At 35.2% G+C, this 22,183-nt stretch overlaps 2 protein-coding genes across 3 annotated transcripts in view; one reads left to right on the forward strand and one right to left on the reverse strand.

Annotated features, from left to right (window-relative positions):
• The first annotated feature begins 534 nt into the window (after positions 1-534).
• Positions 535-5,888, forward strand: LOC111514747 (mesoderm induction early response protein 1). Its single transcript, XM_074185008.1, has 4 exons — positions 535-689; positions 748-824; positions 3,542-4,335; positions 5,583-5,888. Exons 3-4 carry the CDS (start codon positions 3,586-3,588, stop codon positions 5,838-5,840), a joined length of 1,008 nt encoding a protein of 335 aa, XP_074041109.1. The 5' UTR covers positions 535-689; positions 748-824; positions 3,542-3,585; the 3' UTR covers positions 5,841-5,888.
• Positions 5,889-18,722: 12,834 nt separating this feature from the next.
• Positions 18,723-22,183, reverse strand: part of pb (homeobox proposcipedia) — a 117,870-nt gene continuing 114,409 nt past the window's right edge. For both annotated transcript variants that reach the window (XM_023171177.2, XM_074184974.1), the window contains one exon: positions 18,723-21,093. In XM_023171177.2, the coding sequence (XP_023026945.2) occupies positions 20,153-21,093 (941 nt within the window). In that variant the 3' untranslated portion in view covers positions 18,723-20,152. The remainder of the gene's footprint in view (positions 21,094-22,183) is intronic.

Genomic DNA, 22,183 nt, shown 5'->3' on the forward strand with positions numbered 1-22,183 from the left:
ATTTATAAGCTTACTTCCCGTCCTGCACCAAATATTGCTCCAGTCTCCCCTACATATTATTATATACGTATACAAATACGCACAGAAACGTGATACGTAGTCGCATGGAGAAGAAACCCAATTTTATTCTAAGTCGAATAGAAAAATCAATTCGAAAAACTGATATTTACATTATGAAAAACAAGAAAAGATAATATGTTTGTGATATATCGCTAATATATCAATAGTCTCATTTCATATTATAAAATGAAAATGTTATCATGCAGATACATGCATATCAAATGCTTCACTGAATTATTTTTACATTCCTAAATATTAACTTTCGTGACAACTATTCATTTAACTTTATTTTTCTCTTTTGAATCCAAAAGGAAAGCTTTTATGACACTTAAATTTCTCAGAATCAACCCTTGCGACATCTGGTATCGAGTAGATTAGCCCTTTGAAATCCTCAAGGAAGGAATTTCATTCATCCCCTTCAACTGTCCACCTTTTATTGATTCTCCCCTCCAATGTTTGCAAAATTAATGAATGTACTCGTATGCCAATCGATGAAAACTATTATGCATCGAAACATCTTTTGTACATTAGAATTAGTCACAATTATTCATATTAGAAACGTGAAAGATGTAGAAATCGTCGGGTTCAATTTCTTTAGGTGTTGTAGTGAAGAAGAAAAAACATTCAAGGTGTGATTACGTTAATTTTTTATGAATGTTGTTTATGAATGTATGTAATTATTTTTAGTGCAACATGAAATATGTGAATGATGTTCAAGATATGGCAGGATTATAAGAATCAATGATGTCTACCACAATATAGAAGTGAGTTGAAACTACACATTTTTCAATATTAACTTTGCTATGAACCCTGTATAGTAAAACGAGCAATTCACTGGATTGCCGTCCAGTAACTAACGGTTTTGTTCATCATTTTTCAAAATTATAAACGATAGAAAGATATCAGAGCTCATAGGATGGTGGGAACTAATGTTTGTTAAGTCCACCTGTTTCTGTTTTTTGATATCAGTAGAAACTATTTTAATTTGTAATATGTATTGGCATGTATACTATTTACTTGTGAAATTATTGTTTTACATAGCCCCGATGATGGATTTAAAAAAGTCCGAAACGTTGGCAAAAAATTAAATTGTTCACCTACGAAAACATGTTTGATCCCTTTCCCAAGTAATGAAAAAAAAACAGCTTTTGAATATAAAATTATTGTGAGTAACATTTTAAATGCTCAATTCCGAATATATACAGGGTGTTAATTAACTATGTACCATAAATTCACCAGACGATTCTTTAGGTAATTTTAAGACGAAATGGTCATATAAACATGGGTCCGCAAATTCTTCATTCTCAAGATACAGGGTGTTAAAATTAAAAAAAAATGGTTCGAAAAATAACCACTAAACACACTTTATATAACAATTATAAATTGACGACAACTATCAAGTTGTTTATTAAATGCTGCAATCGTTTTCCAAGGCAATCCTTATCCTTGATTATTCATGGTATTTTCAAAAGAGTGCAAAATTCAATTATTCGGCGGCTAGACGGTTGTATTGAAGCCGAAGGAGGTCATTTCCAACACTTAATTTAGTGCAATTCGTTAGTCTAGCTAGATGTTAATGTTATTTAATATTTGTTGTTATTGTTATATAATTAGTAATGAAAAATTGTAAAAATAATAATTTCAAAAAGAAAGATTTAATTCCCCATATTATTCCTTGTGAGGTCCAGGGATATGCAATTAAGTCGACTTTTTTTTCTTAAAAACTAAGCAAGATACGAAAAATATTCAGAAGACAAAAAAGTCGTTTTTCAGATTGCTCGATCCAAAGAAATAATAAAAATTGCACAAAAGTCAGTGGCGTACATTTTTAAGTCAAAAATATTCTTTCAAATCCCGCTCGAGACGCCACTGGACTTAATTAATTGAATCACGTTCGGGCTAACTTAGCTTCTTAATGTTATAAATACCATTGCCAAATTACAACAAAATTAGGATATTTAAGATATTTACGAATAACTTTTTTTAATTTTTATTTTAACACCCTGTATCTTGAGAACGAAGGATTTGCCGAACCATGTTTATACGAACATTTCGTCTCAAAATGACCTAAAGAATCGTCTGTTAAATTTATGGTACATACTTAATTAACACCCTGTATTTCAGGAATGAATTGAAATTGAATAAAATAAGATGAATTTAGAGGCATCTACACCTCATCATTACCATCATTTCCTATGGCAAGTCGAAACAGCACTGACTGTAGGGGATCACGAATGCTTTTTTTTTTGCTCTGATTTCATCCATGTCCTATATGTTCAACATTCTTCGAAAACATCTTATAATGTTTAAATTATTCTGTTCAACTTTCTTATATATTACAAGAACGAAGGAAGATTAAGTGACGTTTTCATAATTTCAGAAAATAAAAAAAAAAGAGTATTCACCTTCAAAAACTGGTATCCATATATAGTTTCATATTTGGGAAATCATGAGAAAAATATAGAAGTTACTTAAAAATCAATACAAATGTAGAAACTGCAGATTAATAAAGATAGATTTTCTAATAATTTTTTTTCAAATTATGGAAGATTGTAATATCCAAAGTCAAATTCACATGCTGCATTACATGAGTCTGAATTTTTTTCAATACGCAACAAAATAATAAATTTCAATTACCTGAAAACATGCCGGACTTCATTTAAAATAACTTTTTTAACTGCAGATTTTCATTTCGATAAATCTAGTAAGATTAAAATTTTTTGGATTTGTATTGTCTTACAGAAATCAAAAGTCTGGTGACTGTGTCAGGGAGAGGTATATACGTATAAAAAAATAAATATTTTGAGATGTTCTATTTTCTAAGTTGAAAGATTTTTAGGAAAAAAAAAATGGAAGAAAGTTTTGGCTTTACATTTCTCCATCTTTATACAAAAATGTTAGTTAATTTATAAATGAACTCTTTACAAAGATATGAAGATGATGCTAAGAAGTAACTTTCAGACACAAACTGGAAGAAAACAGTTAATCGAAACAACTACCTCTTTCATATACTTTATTGTGTAGTAATCCTATGAATGATATCTGATTCAATTTCATAGCGAATGTTTGGAGTACAAACTGCATAGATAAAAGTGTTTTTGTATAATTCAATATTCAAAATGAAATATTTGTGTGGAAAGTACTTTTTCTTCCGTGTAATTCAATGAAAGTAGTGATTTCGAAAAGTATTTTTCTTCCAGTTTGTGCCTGAAAGTTACTTCTTTGCATTTTCTCACTGTATTTTCTTATTTTCTGACGTAAAGGCTTTTTTAGAAACAAGACTGATTTTCGACACTGAAAAAGTCTCCTGTAATTTAGTTGAATCAATTGATAGACAACTTGTGTTTGATTCATTTCAAAATTTCAGTGGGGCTAGGTATCCATGCCTGATCAAAATATTGTGTTACTGTTAAGTAAATAGTTTTTATAACAATTTGAAATGTCTTGAAATGTCAGGGTGCAATATATCAATTTTTTTTAGAAAATCTTGAAGTGGTACCATGTGACCCATTTGATGAACAGATAATGGAAAAATCGATACCAGTCACTGAAAAGTCTTTATCCGATGATGAAGAAAAATCATCGGAGTCATCTGTCGACACTTTAACCAACGACTTCGACATGAGGCTTGAACACGACGACTCAACCTCCTCTAGCGACAACTTCACCATGACTAGGATGAAGATGAAGAACACATTCTTCTTCGGAGAGGACCAAGAGAACCAGAGCCCCAGACGAAAAACAACCAAACACTCCACTTTAAAACCCTGTTACGAAAACGCGTCAGAAAAGTATCAGGACGCCTCGCGGTTGCTACGATCCAAAGTAAACGAAGAAGACGACGAACATTACAATTACAATCCAGATGATGAAGAAAATAGGTTGGTGATAAAAACTATTATGGTTGGTAGCGACTATCAGGCTCAGGTTCCTGAAGGCATCTGCCACTATGACGATGCTTTACCCTACGAAAATGAAGACAAGCTCATTTGGGATCCACAAATTGATGATGAGGCTGTAGAGGACTATTTGAAGAAAGCTCTAGCAATTGACAGGCCTGTACTTCCTCTGGGATGTCATCTGCGGGACAATGAGCAGGCTCTTTATCTACTTCAGCAGTGTGGTCATAATATCGAAGAGGCTCTTAGAAGATTGAAGATGAATATAGCGTTGTATAATGAAGCAATGTCGCCTTGGTCAGAGGAAGAGTGCCGGAATTTTGAAGCTGGGGTTAGAGCGTTCGGGAAAAATTTCTATCTAACCCAACAAAATAAGGCAAGTTTGAAAATTCAATCTTAGAGGCCATATATATAAACATTATTCATAGCAATTCAGTGATTTTCATTATTTTATTTCTTTCTGAAATCTACATAGATAAATACTTTATTTCCAGAAGTACAGAAGCTCGAGACCAATTATATGGTCTGATTGGTCCTGGTCCTGGTGAGAAAGTTATCGAAGTGCTTGAAAAGTCCCTTGAATTTTTACTGCATGTTGAATAAACACGCTGTATAAGCTGCATCAGCAGACACTCATTATTGAAAAATTATTCCTTCTAGTCAGTGTTTACGAAGTCTTTGCTCTGGAATGGGCGAGGATTGCGTTTGAGTTTTTTTCAATTCATAAATGACGTCCTTTTTGTTGAGGACTTCTTAGTTCAAAGGTTGAATTCAAAATTCAGAACTCCTTATTATTCCAAAACAGAATCGAGGTAGAGTTTTGGATTCTTTGAAATTCTAAATACATTCAAAATATACTGTAAAACTACATCACAATCATCCAAAGTTTATGCAGTTAAACGTTACATAGAAGAAGCTAATATGTAAAGCTGAAGGGCTTGAGGGTTTAAGAATTCCATTCTTTTGAAGCTTTCTGTACTAATTTAAATCTAGAAATATTGATTGGTACAACACCCCGTTTACATTGAAATTTATATCCGAATCACCAACTTTTCCGATGCAATGGCTGAATACACAGCAGTGTCACTCTGTAGGTCCTGCTTTTTGGATACTACTAAGTGATGGAGTCCTACATTGATAGCAACTGTGCTTTGCAGAACATCATCACCGGTGGTTATTAAAAAATTGGGCCCATAATTGACCTTTTTGGTATACCTGAACTATCTCTCTCAAGTTTTATGTGTCATTCTCAAGTTTCGCCATTTGAAACCTGACTGACAAGTTAAAAACAAAAAATGTTGATGTTCGAAAGTGACGACGGTCGTAATATTGATTTTTATTGACCTTTCTGAAAATGTTTTCCTCCCAAAATCTGAAAAAAATAATTTAAATTTTAACTTTATATAGCAGCAGAAACATTCGAAAAAGTTATTGTTTTCATGAATACTCTCAATGTTATGATCTTTTTGGTCAGAAGAGATAAAATAACCATTATTTTATTCAAGACATAGCTATGCATAATTTTCGAAGACCTGGGCACATCATTTCAATCCAAACCTAACTCTGCATTACTTATTAGTACTTTCAGTGATATGTGTGATCAATATTCATTATCCTTTTCAGGTACGTACAAGGTCTGTTGGGGAACTGGTGCAGTTCTATTACCTATGGAAGAAATCTGAAAGACATGATGTGTTCGCAAATAAAGTTAGGTTGGAGAAAAAAAAATATGCTCTCCATCCAGGAGTTACTGACTTCATGGATAGATTTCTAGAGGACCAAGACATGAGAGATAGTACGTCACCAAATACTCAGTGTAATGTGGATGAGAAAAGGACTCAAGATATTCAAAATTTGAAAACGAAAGAAAATGAGTTGTGAAATTTGATGTTAATAAACACTAAGATAACCCTTTTCTGGTATTTTCAACCATCTCTACCAATTTTTTAAGAAAATAATTTGAAAATATACAACTACTGTATCTTTGAAATATTAGGAATTTCTTGTGATCGACTTTGTAGATAGGAATCCATACCGAGTTACCCTAATAACAAAATGTATCAGACTCATCCCCCAAATATGTGTGACCTTCTCGGTGACAAATCCGGTGACCTTCTCGGTCACCGGATTTGAATCTTCATGATTTTTTCCTCTGGGCCATGTCAAGCAGAGACACTTTTTTTGTTATCGACTTTGTAAATAGGAATCCATACCGAGTTACCCTGTAACAGAGTGTATATTGTTAGGTATCACTACTGATACTGAGAATTTACTTCATTTTATTTCCAAAATGTTTCGCATCGGATCTTAAGCAAAAAGAATGAAAGAAATTCTTATTCACGCCGTGGTGGGCAGTATGTTCCATGGGGTGTTTGATGGAAGATTTCCTGATAATCCGATCTATCAAAAATATCTTACAGATTTGGTTGAAAATTTTCGAACAACTGTTTAATTTCTCCTGAGATTTTTATGTGTTGAAACCGGTTTCGGTTTATTAAACTATTTTCAAGTTAACTGACGTATTTTGACAAACACATCCTTAAATATACAATGATACAGTCAATGTCGTTTTGGTAGCTGAAATAACAAAAATAATTCCTGAGTTGATATCGAAACAATAATTATTTAACTACTTCAACATATCAAAATTATCGGCTATTGATCCGAATAATAATGGAACTATTTGTCAAATTTCTAGTTGGTCATTGAAAGTTTCAAAATTAGGGTTTTCATACAATTTATTTATTTCTAATGCTTTCAACAAATCCATCTTCCTTCCTCCATTGAACGTATGAAGAATTTCACTACCTGCAAATATCTGAGTGTTCTGTAGTAGGATATTCTTTTAGCGGATCCACGTTTTCACTACTTGCAAGAAACGGAGTGTCCTTTGGGAGGATATTATTTTAGAGGAATCAACATTTTCACCACCTACAAACAACGGAGTGTCCTGTGGGAGGATATTCGTCTAGTAAAATCCACGATTTCACTACCTGCAAAAAACGGAGTGTCCTGGAGAAGGATATTCTTTTAGTGGATTCCATCTATTTACTTCCTTCAGAAAACGTAGTGTCCTGTGGAAGGATATTCTTTTAGCGGAATCCACGTTCTCGGTACCTGCAAAAAACGTTGTGTCCTGTGAAAGGATATTCTTCTAGTGGAATACAGGTTTTCACTACCAGCAAAAAACGGAGTGTCCTGAAAGAGGATATTTTCTAGTGTAATCCACGTTTTCACTACCTGAAAAAAACTTAGTGTTCTGTGGGAGGATATTCTCATAGTAGACCTTCTCATATATTCAGAAGACATACTTGAAGACCGTGTAAATCAAATTAACTAAAAAAAAAATTTGTTCAGGCCTGTCTCGGCTCACCTACACTGTAGGTAGCCAGTCTTCAAGTATGCCTATTGAATATACACACATCGGAAAAGTCTAGGGATATTTTTATAACATACTAAATATCATAAAAATAAATGCATGAGGTCGTTTAATTTCGATTGAATTGGTACACTCGACCACCCTGTAGATTTCTATGGGTTGAACAAAGCCTGCAAAAACGGTAACTAATCTTTTATCAAGTTTTTTACAAACTGTAGGTTTTCGGCCAAAATGAATAATCTGAAAGTGTCGACTTTGTACATTCTATGCAGTTCTTGCTCAGCAATTAAACTGGAAATATTGTGCTTTAACATGGAACGTCATCACTTACCATTGGCTGAGATGAATAGAGCTGTAGGGCTTCTTCAAGGTGGCATGCGACAAAATGATGTAGCTCATCGTTTGGGGGTCTCCCAAAGTGTTATCAGTTGATTGTGGCGGCGTTTCCGTGAAACTGGCAGTCCAGCCGAACAACATCCAGGGCGAGGACGCGCTACAACTGCAGTTCAAGCCCGATTTTTGGTCTTAACCGCAAGAAGACAACCGACAATCACAGCACCTGTTGTAGCAGACGCACCAGGTAACCATTGGTCGTGATACTGTCAGAAATCGACTGCATGAAGCAGATCTCCACAACAGAAGACCACTTAGATGTCCACCTTTGTAGAGAGGCAATCGCGGTAGAAGATTAGAGTGGTGTCAAGAACATCAAAACTGGGATGCAAATTATTGGGCCACAGTTTTGTTTACAGACGAATCCAGATTTGGATTTCATCCAGATTCTCGTCGAGTAAGACTGTGGAGATGACCTGGAAATAATGAACGTTTGAGACACGTCCAGGAAATCCACACATACAGAGGTGGTACATTAATGCTATGGGGCGGAATCATGATCGGCGGCAGAACCGATCTCGTTTTTCCAAATCGCTCCCTCACAGCTCGACAGTACCTCGTCACCATTCTTCATCCGTCCGTTTGCTGGTGCTGTTGGTGAAAACTTCACCTAATGCACGATAATGCTCGTCCACATGTCGCGCGTCTAGTGACTGACTGGCTCACAAACGAAGGAGTTGATGTATTGCCATGGCCAGCACAATCACCGGACCTGAATCCCATCGAGCATGTGTGGGACATGCTTCAACGAAGAATTACTCCGCATATGGGGAACATTCACACAACGTTTCAATTGAGAGAGCTTTTAATCGCTGAATGGGCAAATGTACCTCAACAAGACATTGACAATCTCATTTTGTCGATGCACGATAGATGTAGGGCCGTAATAAACCAGCGTGGAGGCCATACTTTGTACTGATTCCAATTTTTTTTGTATTATGATTTTTTTCGGGGTGCCAAAGAAGAGCCATATATTTTTTTAGTTTTGCTTATATACTCATTTAATAAATTTTGTTGTGAGTTACATTCGTTTAATAATTTTTTTTTCCCTAAAGTGATCTAAAAAAATTATTGCCATTTTTAAAAATATCCCTAGACTTTTCGGATGTGTGTTTATGGAGGTTTTTTTCTTATACGAGGAATTTGGTGAATTTTAAATATGTGGTTGGTACCTCGTTTACCAGATGAAGCGATGAAAAATTTGTTGTTTGTTGTTCGCTTCAGCTTTGTTAGAGGAATGATACTTTGAAAGGAATTAAATTTTCTGTTATGGAATATCATCCACTTTTGGTTGATATGGCTACTACCTTGCACTGAAGAGAGGCCAAATAGCCTAAAACTGATCTGCAAGTGTGCTGCCCGTTCCTATAATAGAAAATCCATTAGCAGTTGTATTGCGAACAGCATATGCAGGAAATACTTCTGTGAAGATTCCTACACTGACACCTGTTAGATATAATCCAACGGCCTTCGTGGTATTAGCCAGGGAAATAGTTGTTTTCTGATAAGTGTCAGTTCATTAACCTAAAGTGTACGTACGTTAGTCGAGGCTGGCCTGAACAAATTGTTCTTTTAGTTAATTTTCTTCTAGTGGAATCAACATTTTCACTACCTGCAAGAAACTACCTTCACTACCATCTAGTGGAATCTACGTTTCTACTACTTAACTGCAGAAAACAGAGTGTCCGGTGTAGGGATATTCTTCTAGTGGTTGTTGCATAGTCAGCTGTACCATATAGTCACAGTAACCAAATAAGGGGTTCTAGCATGCTTATAAAATTATCAGACTAGACACAGAAGAGCATGATTCCATTCCTTTCAGAGAAGAATAATTTCAGTTCCTGCAGGAATCTCGTCGTAATGGACGATGAATTGAAAAGAAGGTCAGAGCTTTGAAAAAGACCTACTTTTACAGAAAATTTAAATGGGGTTGTAATTACTCGGTAACACATTCTTTTGTAGTGTGCTTGTCAGACCTTGATATTATGAATTCAGTTGAGCTTATCCAGAAGCTTTCGTTTAGAGTGTTTCTCTACTTCTGCTTCAGCTTCTGCTAGATCTATCGTGATTATCTTGAAAATATATAATTTATTGAGGGATATCAGAAGGACAGTTTCTTTATCGTCAGGAATAGGAAGAAATCTGTGTGCAATTTCAACAGATATCGATCCAACTTCATCATTGCTGCCTATTGCAGAAAACATACATGAAAGCGTTGAATGCCATTTGTTCAAAACTCATTGGGTGCTCATTCAAAAGCATTGCAATAGGAACCACAGATCATAGGTACTCAAGACAACTCCTAAGGTATTTGACTAACGTGTCATCCACGTAACTTAACAATACCGTAACGTAACATTACTTGGAATACATTTCAAAGATGCAGTGAAAGCAATACTTACGATAATTTTTCTAGTTTGCAATTATCTATTATAGATCGAAGTTACTGAATGTAATTATCTATATTTTCGAAACATATCGATAGGCAATCTATTGGAAATTCGGTAGAGGATTTAGACATGATTTTCAAACATAAAATTATTCCTTTAAAAAAATTGTGCGACCCAATTAATAACCCACAATTATCTTTTTTTTTTTATTTTCACAGTTCATAAATAGATATACTATTACAATATAGCAAATAAGTAACCTAATTGGACTGAAAATATTTAGTGGTTGATCTCAAAACTATGACTAACATATATAAAAATAAAAGTGATGTTTTAAATTGTAAATGGCTACTACTGACCATACTTCAATTATTACACTAACAAAATAGAATTCTGTAGAGGAATGGTATTGATATTCACTCACAGATGGCGAGACGTACACTGAAACTGATTGTGAATTGCGGTTACCACTGCGAGATGGCTCTTCTAAATGACTTTTGAAGTATTCTATAATTTGAGGGGTGGAATAAAGTTTCATTTCTCGATAATCCTGTTATTGAAATATTCGGTATGGTTATAAAAAAGAATAATCGAATGCTACATAATCACACAACCGGTTTCAAATTGCTTCTTGTAATCTGGATTGTTTTGCTAGCTGAGTTCTGGGTTCAAAGTTAATATTCAACGTTTTTCACTGTTTACTGGAATATTTCAAATGAGGGTTCTTCAAAAAATGTGTTTTCTGCTGTCGATCCTTGTGAGAGCTAAGGATCAACGAGGGCTTACCGTTTAATATGCGATCCCTAGTAGGTATATGATAGTAATATCAATAAATTTCATAACAATAAGTTTTCATTGACTGAAAATATCTATAATCATATTTCAAACAATTCTGAATAGTTGGATATCATAATAGATGGTATCGAGGATTCTATATCCATATTTCCATTACTCTTACTGATAGACGGTTGTTTAATCGAATTTAGGATTGTTTCTGCAGCAAAGTTTTCATTTTTCATTGAATCATTTATATATCCTTCCGCCACAGATGTTGGACTTTCACCCTCCATGCCTCTTTTAAGCAGTTATGTCTCCACCTGCATCCACTAGCAGGGTGACAGATGATCTTTGAAATGTATGTCCGGTATAAATTTGTAGATCTAGTTTTGAAAATGTTGCGATCTGTTTATCCATAGCTCCGAATGTATTTGATGCAGTTCTTTGATTGGTCCATTTACCTTTCCAATAATTCACAGAAAAAATGAATTTTTTAGTACATTATTCGGTCGAATCTTAATATATTGAGTTTTGGTGTGCGATATAATGACTGATATAGCCAATCCAAGATCTTTCAAGACCTCTATTTTCAGGATGTGCAGTTGATTTGCAATGCAACCTAAAACACAGTATCATTCCCTTCAACTCCAACTGGTTTACAAATTGAGCGTTAAAGGAAGATTCTAGCCGTGCGATTTCAACCTAGGACGCTGACATGAATCTATTTGAGTTTCTTGGTACTCTTACTTTATTAAGTAGTGACTTTTGAGAAATATCAATATCTTACCTTTGTCGCAAGATGTATTTTGTCAGGTACTTCGCTTATAGATGATTTTATTTCATCTGAGGTGAGAATTTTGTTCACAGATTCACATGCAGAATATGAAACTGGTAATTATTCTGAATTGGCAGGTTTCATTTTCAAAAATAAAAAATGTATGTGTCGAAAATTATGTCCTTTCATAATTTAGGAGAGGTAGAGGTTTTGTACGTCCGCACTGTATATAGGGTGTATCTAATATGATGTCAATAATTTGAGGTGGAGATTATTTGTCACATTTTATGAAAAAAACAGTTCATATGAACGTGTGCCCCAACTTGATTCATTTCCACTAAGCTTCATGTGTTTGTTATGAGGAACGAGGGGCTTCTTTTCATGAAACCAGACTTGGAATTTTGATCCCAATGGCGTCATGGAGGGTTACTCGATTGATATTTATGTTAAAAATCATTGTAGGCCATTGTTTTCGCTGAGTTTGATTTCATTTGAAATAGCTATACATTATTATCGAATCAGAGTCAGCGCCTTAGAAATGGGGATTACACATCATGTAAGATCCTTAAATAGACTTTGAAATGAAAATCTGTTTGGATACTAGATGGAAGATGTACTGCTAGTTGATTTATGTTTAAGTCGGGGAACAGTAGTGGTAATAATGAAAAATAATTAAATCAGATGCTCAAAATGAGAACCTTGATTTGCAATTCAAGCAAAAAATCTTTTTCTCATCGAGTTCCGTACACGTTCAAAAATTCCTGGGGTGTTGAGTATGACATTGGAAATGCGCATTATATTTCTCAAATAATTTTCATCAACAACTAGCGTCGCATAAACAAGCGATTCAAGATATCCCAAAAGAAATGATCCACAGGGTTTAAGTCTAGATATCTAGGTGGCCATGGTTCAGGTTCCCTATGACTTATCCTCTGGCGAGCAATAGTATCAGTGAGATATCCACAAGCGGTTACACTGAAATGAGCAGGCGCCATGTCGTGCATGAACTTTAGATTTCGCCTCACTAGCAAAGGTGCATTCTTTCAAATGCAGCCCTATGAAATGATCACCAAAAATTCCATCGCAGACGTTCAACGAAAAGTCCTGCTGAAACACACTTTCTACAATAGCATGCGGATTGTTGTAATCCCAAGAATGATTGCTATGAACGTTTATGATGAAAAACTTGCCTCATCTGTGAATACAGTTTTCAGGTGAAATTGTGATTTTGTACAATTCTTTGAAGGAACCACTGACAAAAATCCAATCGTCTAGGACATTTTCGCTGTAACAGTGCCTGCACCCGTTGTTTGTGGTTTGATATGTTTGTATGCAAAACTTTCAAAAACTTCTTTGACTGATATTGAATTGTGCTGCTGATTTTTGAGTACTTGTTGGAAAATTGCCATCAACTTTTTGAAGAATTGCTTTCTCTGACCGTGGTGTCATTGTTGTCCTCTGGTGAAAGTTTTTTTCTGCTGGAGTATCTCTGGAGAATATCTTTCTCGATGAAGCAAGTTTGGACAAACGTTTATATGAACAATTTTTTCATAAAATATGCCAAGTAATCACCACCCGACACTAATGACATCATTCGAAGAACACCCTGTATATCGTGGTTGAGTGGTTGAGTAATTTTTGCCAGACTTCGCGGCTTCACATGTAGGCAATTTATTATTATTTATCTCTATTTTTGAAATCACATCCGTAACTGAATCCCACAAAAGTGAATGAACTTTGCATAAGGGAGTATAATATTTCAGGAGGTTATCGATAATCAGCTGATGAGGCGCCGCATACAAGGGGTAGAAAGAGGAGAGAAGAGAAACTCTTAGGGTTGGATGACTCACTCAGTTCAGGGTAATACATCACTGTCAGACACCTTATTTCCAATATACTACCATTCTATGATTTGAGCTATGTATATTTCCCATCGATTAGATCATCCCCCAATAGTGATATTTTCGGTGTGTAGGAGTACGAAGCTTTTTAATTTACTAATGGTTAATATAATTTACGATTAGGATATTTTGGTGGATATAAGATGAATGATTTATTGGGATGACCCCAATTATTGGAGACTACTGTATTAGAGGTGTTCACTCGAGTTTTTAACAACACACATTTTAAATTCATTCAAAGTACAGTGGCTCTGCAACATTCGCCAAAAAAACGCAGTCTTTTGAAATTGAAACATCCACCAAAAAACCTTATCGTTTCGGTTACATTCCATTGCCCTACAAAAAAATATCGGAAGGTATAGAAATTTGGGACTTAGAATGATATTCTGAGTTTACTGCACTTTCCAACAAAATTTAAATTAAGGGGAAGCAATAAGTCACCAGAATTAAGGTGAAACTTGAAGAAGGTGAATACAATTCACTCCCCGGAGAATGAAACGTGTTGCCCAAAAAGCATTTCATGAAAATCAAACCTAAATCTACAGATATGCCTCCTCCAAAGGAGAACTCCAAGGGAGATCTGCAACCCCAACAAGCTGGGATGCGGATCAACTACTTACGAACGACACCATGAAAATTTCACGCCCTGTATGTACAGGGAAAAAAATAAAACCAAATACTCAGGTCATATTTTGAAGCAAATATGTCACTGAGCAAGAAAAGGAAGATACATCCACTCTGGACGCAACCAGTCCTGATGAAAAATTTATAACAAATCAGAAAGTCATTGAAGAAGGTGTAATACTGTCGCAACGCAGTACTCGCTTGGCTTTTTGACGAGAGGATTTTATTCGCTATTTCACCAATTCATCATTCATCCAAAACTTAATTAAATATTCACTGTAACGAAACAGGATATATACTTCAGGAATAAACTTACACTAAAATGTTAATAAAAAATACAATAAATCACCAAAAACTGCCACCCAGCAGGATCGAAGAAAAGATCAATAAATACTGAATGAATTTCTCAATACTGTCTCTTTTTGATCTCGACCTTCCTCAATATTTATGAAGATTTATACGCCGACATTGCAACTTTGATCCGGTCACTGTACTATGGTTACATGCTCAGTATACAATCTGTGCACAGTTTGCGTATTTGGAGATTGTTTTATATTTCTATATCTTGTGATCGTATCAGTTTTGATGTCTATGAATTTGGAATATTAAAGAATGGAATTCTGAATACTGAGTGTTTTTGTTTTAGAATATTGAAGTAGAAGTTGGAACATCTTCAAATTCATGTATTCGCTCAAATAAATTTGAATTATTTCATGATTATTTTCCATATTTAACACAACTTGTAGATCAAGATGAAGCAGAAAAAGCGGAGAAACTATACTCCGTTCCAGCATTTCCACTTTCGTAAGTTCCAGACAACGCAGAATTTGACGCCATCTACAGGAAGAGAGCTCGAAGATGAATGCCAAAAAGTACTAAAAGCCACCTGGGGACCTACAATTCAAAATCAATTATTAAAACTGGAAAATGCCCGAGAAAGAGAAAAATTGATAGACACACCTGCAGAATGGGTTACGGGTAAGGTTCTCTTAGAAGAGGTGGACAGACCGAAGACACATAGTGGGGACTGCACCTCAAGAAAAAAATCCAACTCCCAAATGAAGAATCATTTGTGGAAGAGATGGATATAGAGATACAAGAGGAAAATAAGGAATCAGAAGCTACGCCTCCCAGAAACATCAATAAGTCTAGTAAGGACAAAAAAGATCTGTGTACAGATGTAAGTATTCTTTAAATAAATAATCGATCGAAATATATCAATTTCTCTCAAATGCTTCACTCGCATTCCCGCTTCAGAATGTTTGTGATTTCAAATAGTTCAAAGACAAACAATAGTTTATGAAACTATTTCATTTCTACATATGTATCTATTGAAACAACGATAAAAATAAAATAAAAACAACAATAAAAATTAATTGGCGCTCCGGGGCGACTTCATTGATTCCAGTGGCGCATTTGCTTTTTCAGCTACAGGAAAACCCGGAAAAACCTGCAGCACCACATCGTCTGAAGATCTTGATCCAACAATAGTTATTTATTATACAAGGGAAAAAAGTATTAGATTTTAGCTCGAGGTTGTGTTGTCTCCCGACGCGAAGCAAAAAACCGAGAGCTGAAATCTAATATTTTTCCCATGTATAATACACAATTTTTCTCTGTGACGGGAAAAACGACGATTTAATATTGAATAAAACATATTATTACATGACGAAGAATGACGGGAATGTTTCCTGCTTATTCATCAAACTCAAACAACTGTTCATGCAGCTGCAGTTTCGTAAGAAGGTATCATCTTTCCCTCCAACCGATTTCCTGGAGTCTTTGAAGTCCACTAAATACTCGTTAGGACAACAAGAGGATTGTTCCGAATTCTTGGGGTTCTTGTTGAATACTCTTCGTGAGCAAAACAATAGCAAAATCAATAGTCCCAGCCGCTCTGGACTGAATGATTCCGTACAATCCATCTCGTCTTGTGTTTGTAAATCTTTTGCTGGAAAAATCCTCACTTGTTTACTTTGTGGTAAATGTTCAAGAAGTACTGAAAACTTATGTGAATTTCTGGAACTTCATCTAGCTTTTCCTAATACGACTAATTACCAGTCCGTGCAAAGCTTATTGTTAAATCATCTGAAAATAGAATTTTTAACAGGCGATGATCAACTGTATTGTCAAACATGCGCCAAACTAACTGACTGTTATAAGGAAACAAGTATAGCTGAGGCACCAGTCAATCTAATAATAACACTGATGATTTTCAAACAAGACTCAACCTCTAACGGAAGCAAGAAACTCTTTGGAAGGATCGAAATAGATGAACATTTCAACCTAGCAGACCACTGTTATGATATTCATGCAGTCATTGTTTACTGTGGTTCTGGCGTTGAATGTGGTCATTATTACGCCTTGGTCAAAGAAGAAACGGACTGGTTTAAGTTTGACGATAGTCGTGTCACGAAGTGTTCTGGTGATGCATTGAATTTATTGGAGCCTCTGGAGACACCCTACATTTTGTTTTATGAGAGAGAGGACATTGTTAGATCAAGATCTTCAGATGATGTGGTGCTGCAGGTTTTTCCGGGTTTTCCTGCAGCTGAAAAAGCAAATGCGCCACTGGAATCAATGAAGTCGTCCCGGAGCGCCAATTAATTTTTATTGTTGTATTTATTTTATTTTTATCGTTGTTTTAACATATTGTAATAATTTTATAAATTTTCAATTAAGCTACATTATTCTCCATTATTACAAGATGTTAGAAAATTATCGATGTGAAATTTGAATTTTTAAACAGGTAGGCTAGGCTGTTGCTAGGAAACCAATCAATAAAAAATCAATTATCTGTCAATTCAATTCTGTGATTTGATTTAAAAATTGCGAACTTAGTGGTCAGTAGTTATTTTGAAAAATGTCTAATTCCGAGATTTCTCTGTCTCCACCGGAGTTAGTAGAAGCAGCGAAAGTAGCGTCACAAAAATTATTGCCAGCTAATTCGCGGAAAATTTATGAAACCGCTTATTCAAGATTCATGCAATTGAAGATGAAAAAGATATGCAGTTCTTTCGCGGAGATGGTATTATTGGCTTATTTTTTGGAACTCGCACAGCAACAAGAGCCATCAACAGTGTGGTCGAATGTGAAGTTTATTGAATGGCCGAAGTTGTTGTTGTATTTGGGATTGCAGGAGCTTGTCGAATCTGTGAAATCAGCCATGTAACATTAGATGATATTGAAGATTCGGGAACGTTATTAATTGTGAAACTCAAGCAAACAAAGAATGATGTAAACAGGAGATCCTTCGTCCAGCAACAGTAAAGGATCTCCGCCTGTTTTATGAATATCGCAATGGAAAATGTATCAACTTGAAAATGTCAATTCATATACAGGTTATTCATTACATAGATCGTCTGCTACACTTCTAGTTGAATCTGGGGGAGACTCGATGACACGAAAGAAACATGGCGTTCGGAAGTCATCAACGGTCGCTGGAGGGTATGTTGATGAATCAGTAGCACACAGGACAAAAATAGCTAATAAAGTGTTTAGAATGTTTGGCAGTGCTGAAATAACACCCACACCCGATTTGCGACCAGGTACATCAACGGCAGTTGTGTCGACGGCAGAAAAAAATATAATTTCAACACAAGAAAATTCGACTGTTGTACCGAATAGTTCGAGAAACATATCATTCATGCAATGCACATTTAATAATTGTACTTTTGAAATAAAGGAAATGTAACTTTTAGAAAATATTCCAAAATTAAATTTCTACCTCAGGAAAAAGTACACACTTTTTTCCCGGGGAAAAAAGTAATTTCATAAAGAGTGACATTTTGTTACCTGTTATCAGAGATAAAATGTCGAACTCTTTATTATCTATATTATTCAGTTAATGAATATTACTGGAGTTTTTTTTTTCCAACACCAAATCGTTATTTTCAACACCTCGACACGTGTTTCGATCACCAAGTGATCATCTTCAAAGAGGAAGATTAAAACTTGAAACTAGTGCGAGCTTACCCTATTTATGCTATATAGGTAACCTATTCAGGTAAACCATCCAGGCGTACCAACCATACAGATATACCAACGTAAATTAATTTTACAATTTTGCCTTATCTATTATTTTACAATATATGTTTATATAAAACAATTTTCAGCTACATAAAAATTAATTATTGTAAAATGATAGATAAGGCAAAATTGTATAATTAATTTAGGTTGGCATACCTGTATGGTTGGTACGCCTGGATGGTTTACCTGCATGGGTTACCTATATAGCATAAATAGGGTTAGCTCGCACTAGTCCTTAGTTTTAATCTTCTTCTTTGAAGATGATCACTTGGTAATCGAAACACGTGTCGAGGTGTTAAAAATAACGATTTGGTGTTGGGAAAAACTCTAGTAATATTCATTACTACAGCAAGGTTCTAAGCAGTGCATCATAAGTATATATTATTCAGTTACCAAATTCAAGTGAACTAAACTCTCAATATCAAAAATTCAAAACTCCAGAAGGAAAACAATGAAAGATACGGTTTCCTAATAATGGAATAATAATGAAAAACCTTATAAAGCTAAAGTCGTATATTCATCGATTCAAAATACTAGAGAATACTAATGCGTTACTGTACCTGTACATTATGATGAAATACATATACTGCATATGTACATTCAACAACAATCTACCGTTTCCTAATGTTTTATTAAATATTACATTGAACCATTTTGGCTGTGCATCGTATCTACTATATATTTTGTACATTTCATTAATAAAGGTATATTCATGATTGTTGCTTTTATTTACTTTTTACATCCAAATTTTCCGGTTGAGCCAGTTCTGAGGAAAATGACGATATAGAATAAGAGTTTTCTTTATAAATTGACCATGAAGTAGAAATATTTTGATAAGTCATCATCTACAAGTTGCTACTTATGAAAGTATAGCTTTATAAACATATATACTGAAGATAGACTTTTATCTTAATTTTTTCATAAGATCTTCAATATTTTCTTGGTATGACTGTATTTTAGATATCTAGACGTTCTACCAGAAAGAAATCCTAGCATTTTTTATACTCCATCAAAATGTGGATGTCTGGAAAAAAAGTTGAAAATCGAAAAAAATTAAGTTCTTGAGGAAAAAGCAGTTTTCCAGTGGAAATGTATCATGAAAAAGTATCCCATGTTTCAATCGAATCCATGAAACATCCCAACACAACTTGTAAAAATAGAATCCATATCGATAAATTTACGAAAAACTATATTTGACTGAAAAATCTGTGATGGATTGTATCAATAACACCAAAACTGACAAAAGAATGGAAATTTTAAGTTAACTCTATGGCCTGTAGTTCAAATGATCTCAAATATTAAGATTGATTTCCTTCGGAGAGTAAAAAAAATATGTAGAGCTCCGTTCCTCAGAAGAGCACAAATATATGCTGAAGTGTTATCCGTTCGTCTTTGCCATTATCACGACGTTTCGACCAGATCCCACTTGCCATATTCATGTGCTCTCCTTGGTAGGTAAACTGAAGTTCAGGAAAGGGATTTTGAACTACTAATGACTATAAAGGCTCTATCAATTTAAAAGAAACTGCTTATCATTATTCACTGCTCATCATTATGGAAACAATGATAAAAAATATAACCAAGGAAAGTCTATGGCTTCATATTGTTATATGATATGATGCCATTGATGTTGAATGATAGTATCAACATCAATAGTTAGGATAGTATAAGAAAACCATGTCATTGTATACTTGAGGATCATTTTCCATAGAACTTGTCCATCCAGAACCAATTTCGTTCATGACATACCTTATTTCAGATTGTCTATTCCACTCGCACTATGCGGGTTTCACCCTTATCGACTCAACCAGAACAAAACTCAAAACTAGCCATAAAACTTTCGAACAATAAACAATCAAGTAAAAATCACATTTCAACAATAAAAAATCAACAGAGAACCGTGTCTTCGATTGCACCAAATCAAATCAAATTTGATAATACTCAGGAGTGTAGTCATTTGCTAGGTTGCTCAGGAAATTAAAGTCCGACGAACTATTACTGCCTTCACCAGGTGGCGCTACGGGAGCCTGTGTCTCCCCACCATAAAACTGGTGGTAGTTATTGTAACTGTCACTAGCCTCAGTAGCAACGCTGGCAGGGGGAGTCATCACAGCTGTGGTGGGGTTGTTGGTCGGAGGGAAAATTTCTGCAGGCATACTGTAGGTTGTATCAGAGCTGGCAGGGATGTGGTTAGCGTTGTAAGTGTTTTCATAGTAGCCGACTTTACCCTGGTAGTCTGCGTGGTTTTGCATCTTATTTACAGGAACCATGTTCTCAGTGGGATAGTAGTTAGCTGTGGGATCATGGTGCATCTGCACGGAGTTAGGCATATGCGCCATGGTTTCATTCCCATCATTGGGGTACAAATTATTACCCCCGTAGCCATAGTGATTGTACCCAGTGTGTTCTCCACTGTGATATCCTTGTCCATAGTTTCCTTGCGCTATATTATAGTTCTCCCCAGTTTGGTTCTTATAGTTGCAATACTGCTGCTGATTCGTGTACTCTGGGTGATACGTAGCTTGTCGGCTTCGGCCCGCTATCCTGCTACTACTCTGCCCCAAAGCACTAGGATGACTTTGCCCTCTTTGATAAGAGTGGGGTTCATTCACGGTGGGATGATCAGGGTTGTACAGGTCTCCAGGGTATATTTGATGAGTCAGCTGGTAATACTTGGTTCTGTTGTAGTCCACTTGATTGCTCATGTTGTACTGGTTTGGAAAGGTCGTAGTTGTGGTGCTTCTTGTGGCGAACGGTGACACTGGGTTTGGGACGTTCTGGATGGTGACTGTTGCTGAAGCTATCGCTGTAGCCGTCGTGGGTGATGAACGTTGGAGGTGAGGGTAAACCATGTTGGAGGAGATACCTGAAAAACAATTTGTTAGTGAATGAATAGATCCAGTTGATTATCGAAGTGTGGAACATTTTGTTGTTTGGAGTTATAAGAATATTGAACCGACAATAAAATGTTTTATTACACTGTATCATTTGAAGATGATCATATTTATGTATTGAAATATATTCCAGTGAAGGAAATAGTTTCACCTTATACTTATTGATCCCAGTTCGGATTTATTTGTATGTTTCGAAAATGCTTTTCTTGGTGTATGATCTTATGGGAAAAGCAGAATAGCCTCCATTGATTGAAAAGTTTGTATAGAAACTCTGTTCAAAAATACCAGGACTGCAGTATCTTCTGGACGTATCGATGCTGATTTGAATTTTTTCACTTTTGCTATGCTACGACACCTCTTAGATTTCGCATAGATCGCCAACTGCCTAGATGGTGTCACGCTGCGGGCTTCATGTCAATGGTACGATGAACTTTGTTGTTATATATATTGATAATTTATGGGAAAATATTCAACCACTTGTAATAACCTTAAACGGAATACTCCCTATCTCTCCATTATTCTGATAAGTCGTGTGGTAATCTGTAGCCTTTTTGTGTACTGACTGTTGAATAATGATTGATATGGTATTTTTTCATCAATGAAGAAAATTTTGAATTATAGAACTGATTACTATGATTGGACTGTATAATCCAGTCATTTTAGGTTTTTTAAACCTCAATCTGCGGAAAAATTCCTACTGAGCTGAATTTTGGTATATACCTTCATTATGGCATTTTAATGAAGATGTGAAAAATCGACATTGATATCGTGCCGACTAAAAAAGTTATAAGGGTCAAAAGGTCACGAAAATCAGTTTTTCCCGAATATCTCGCGACTTATGGCTCGGAGGTCAATAAATGTTATTATAAAAATTATTCCTCATAAGATTATCTACAAAAAATGTTCCCTGCATTTTTCTGTAAAGTCAACCGCTTTCGGACTAGAGCGCTGAGAAAGCGAGTAGAATGCACTCACATGGTATTGTATACCGTATACATATAAGGCGTGAACTCTATTGCTCTTTATCAATGTATTTGAGTTTTCTTAAAACTTCCAACTTCT

This window comes from Leptinotarsa decemlineata, unplaced genomic scaffold, assembly GCF_025532065.1.
Source record: "Leptinotarsa decemlineata unplaced genomic scaffold, Ldec_3_MD MMD2_tig00026361_RagTag_RagTag, whole genome shotgun sequence".
NCBI classification, from domain to species: Eukaryota; Metazoa; Arthropoda; class Insecta; order Coleoptera; family Chrysomelidae; genus Leptinotarsa; species Leptinotarsa decemlineata.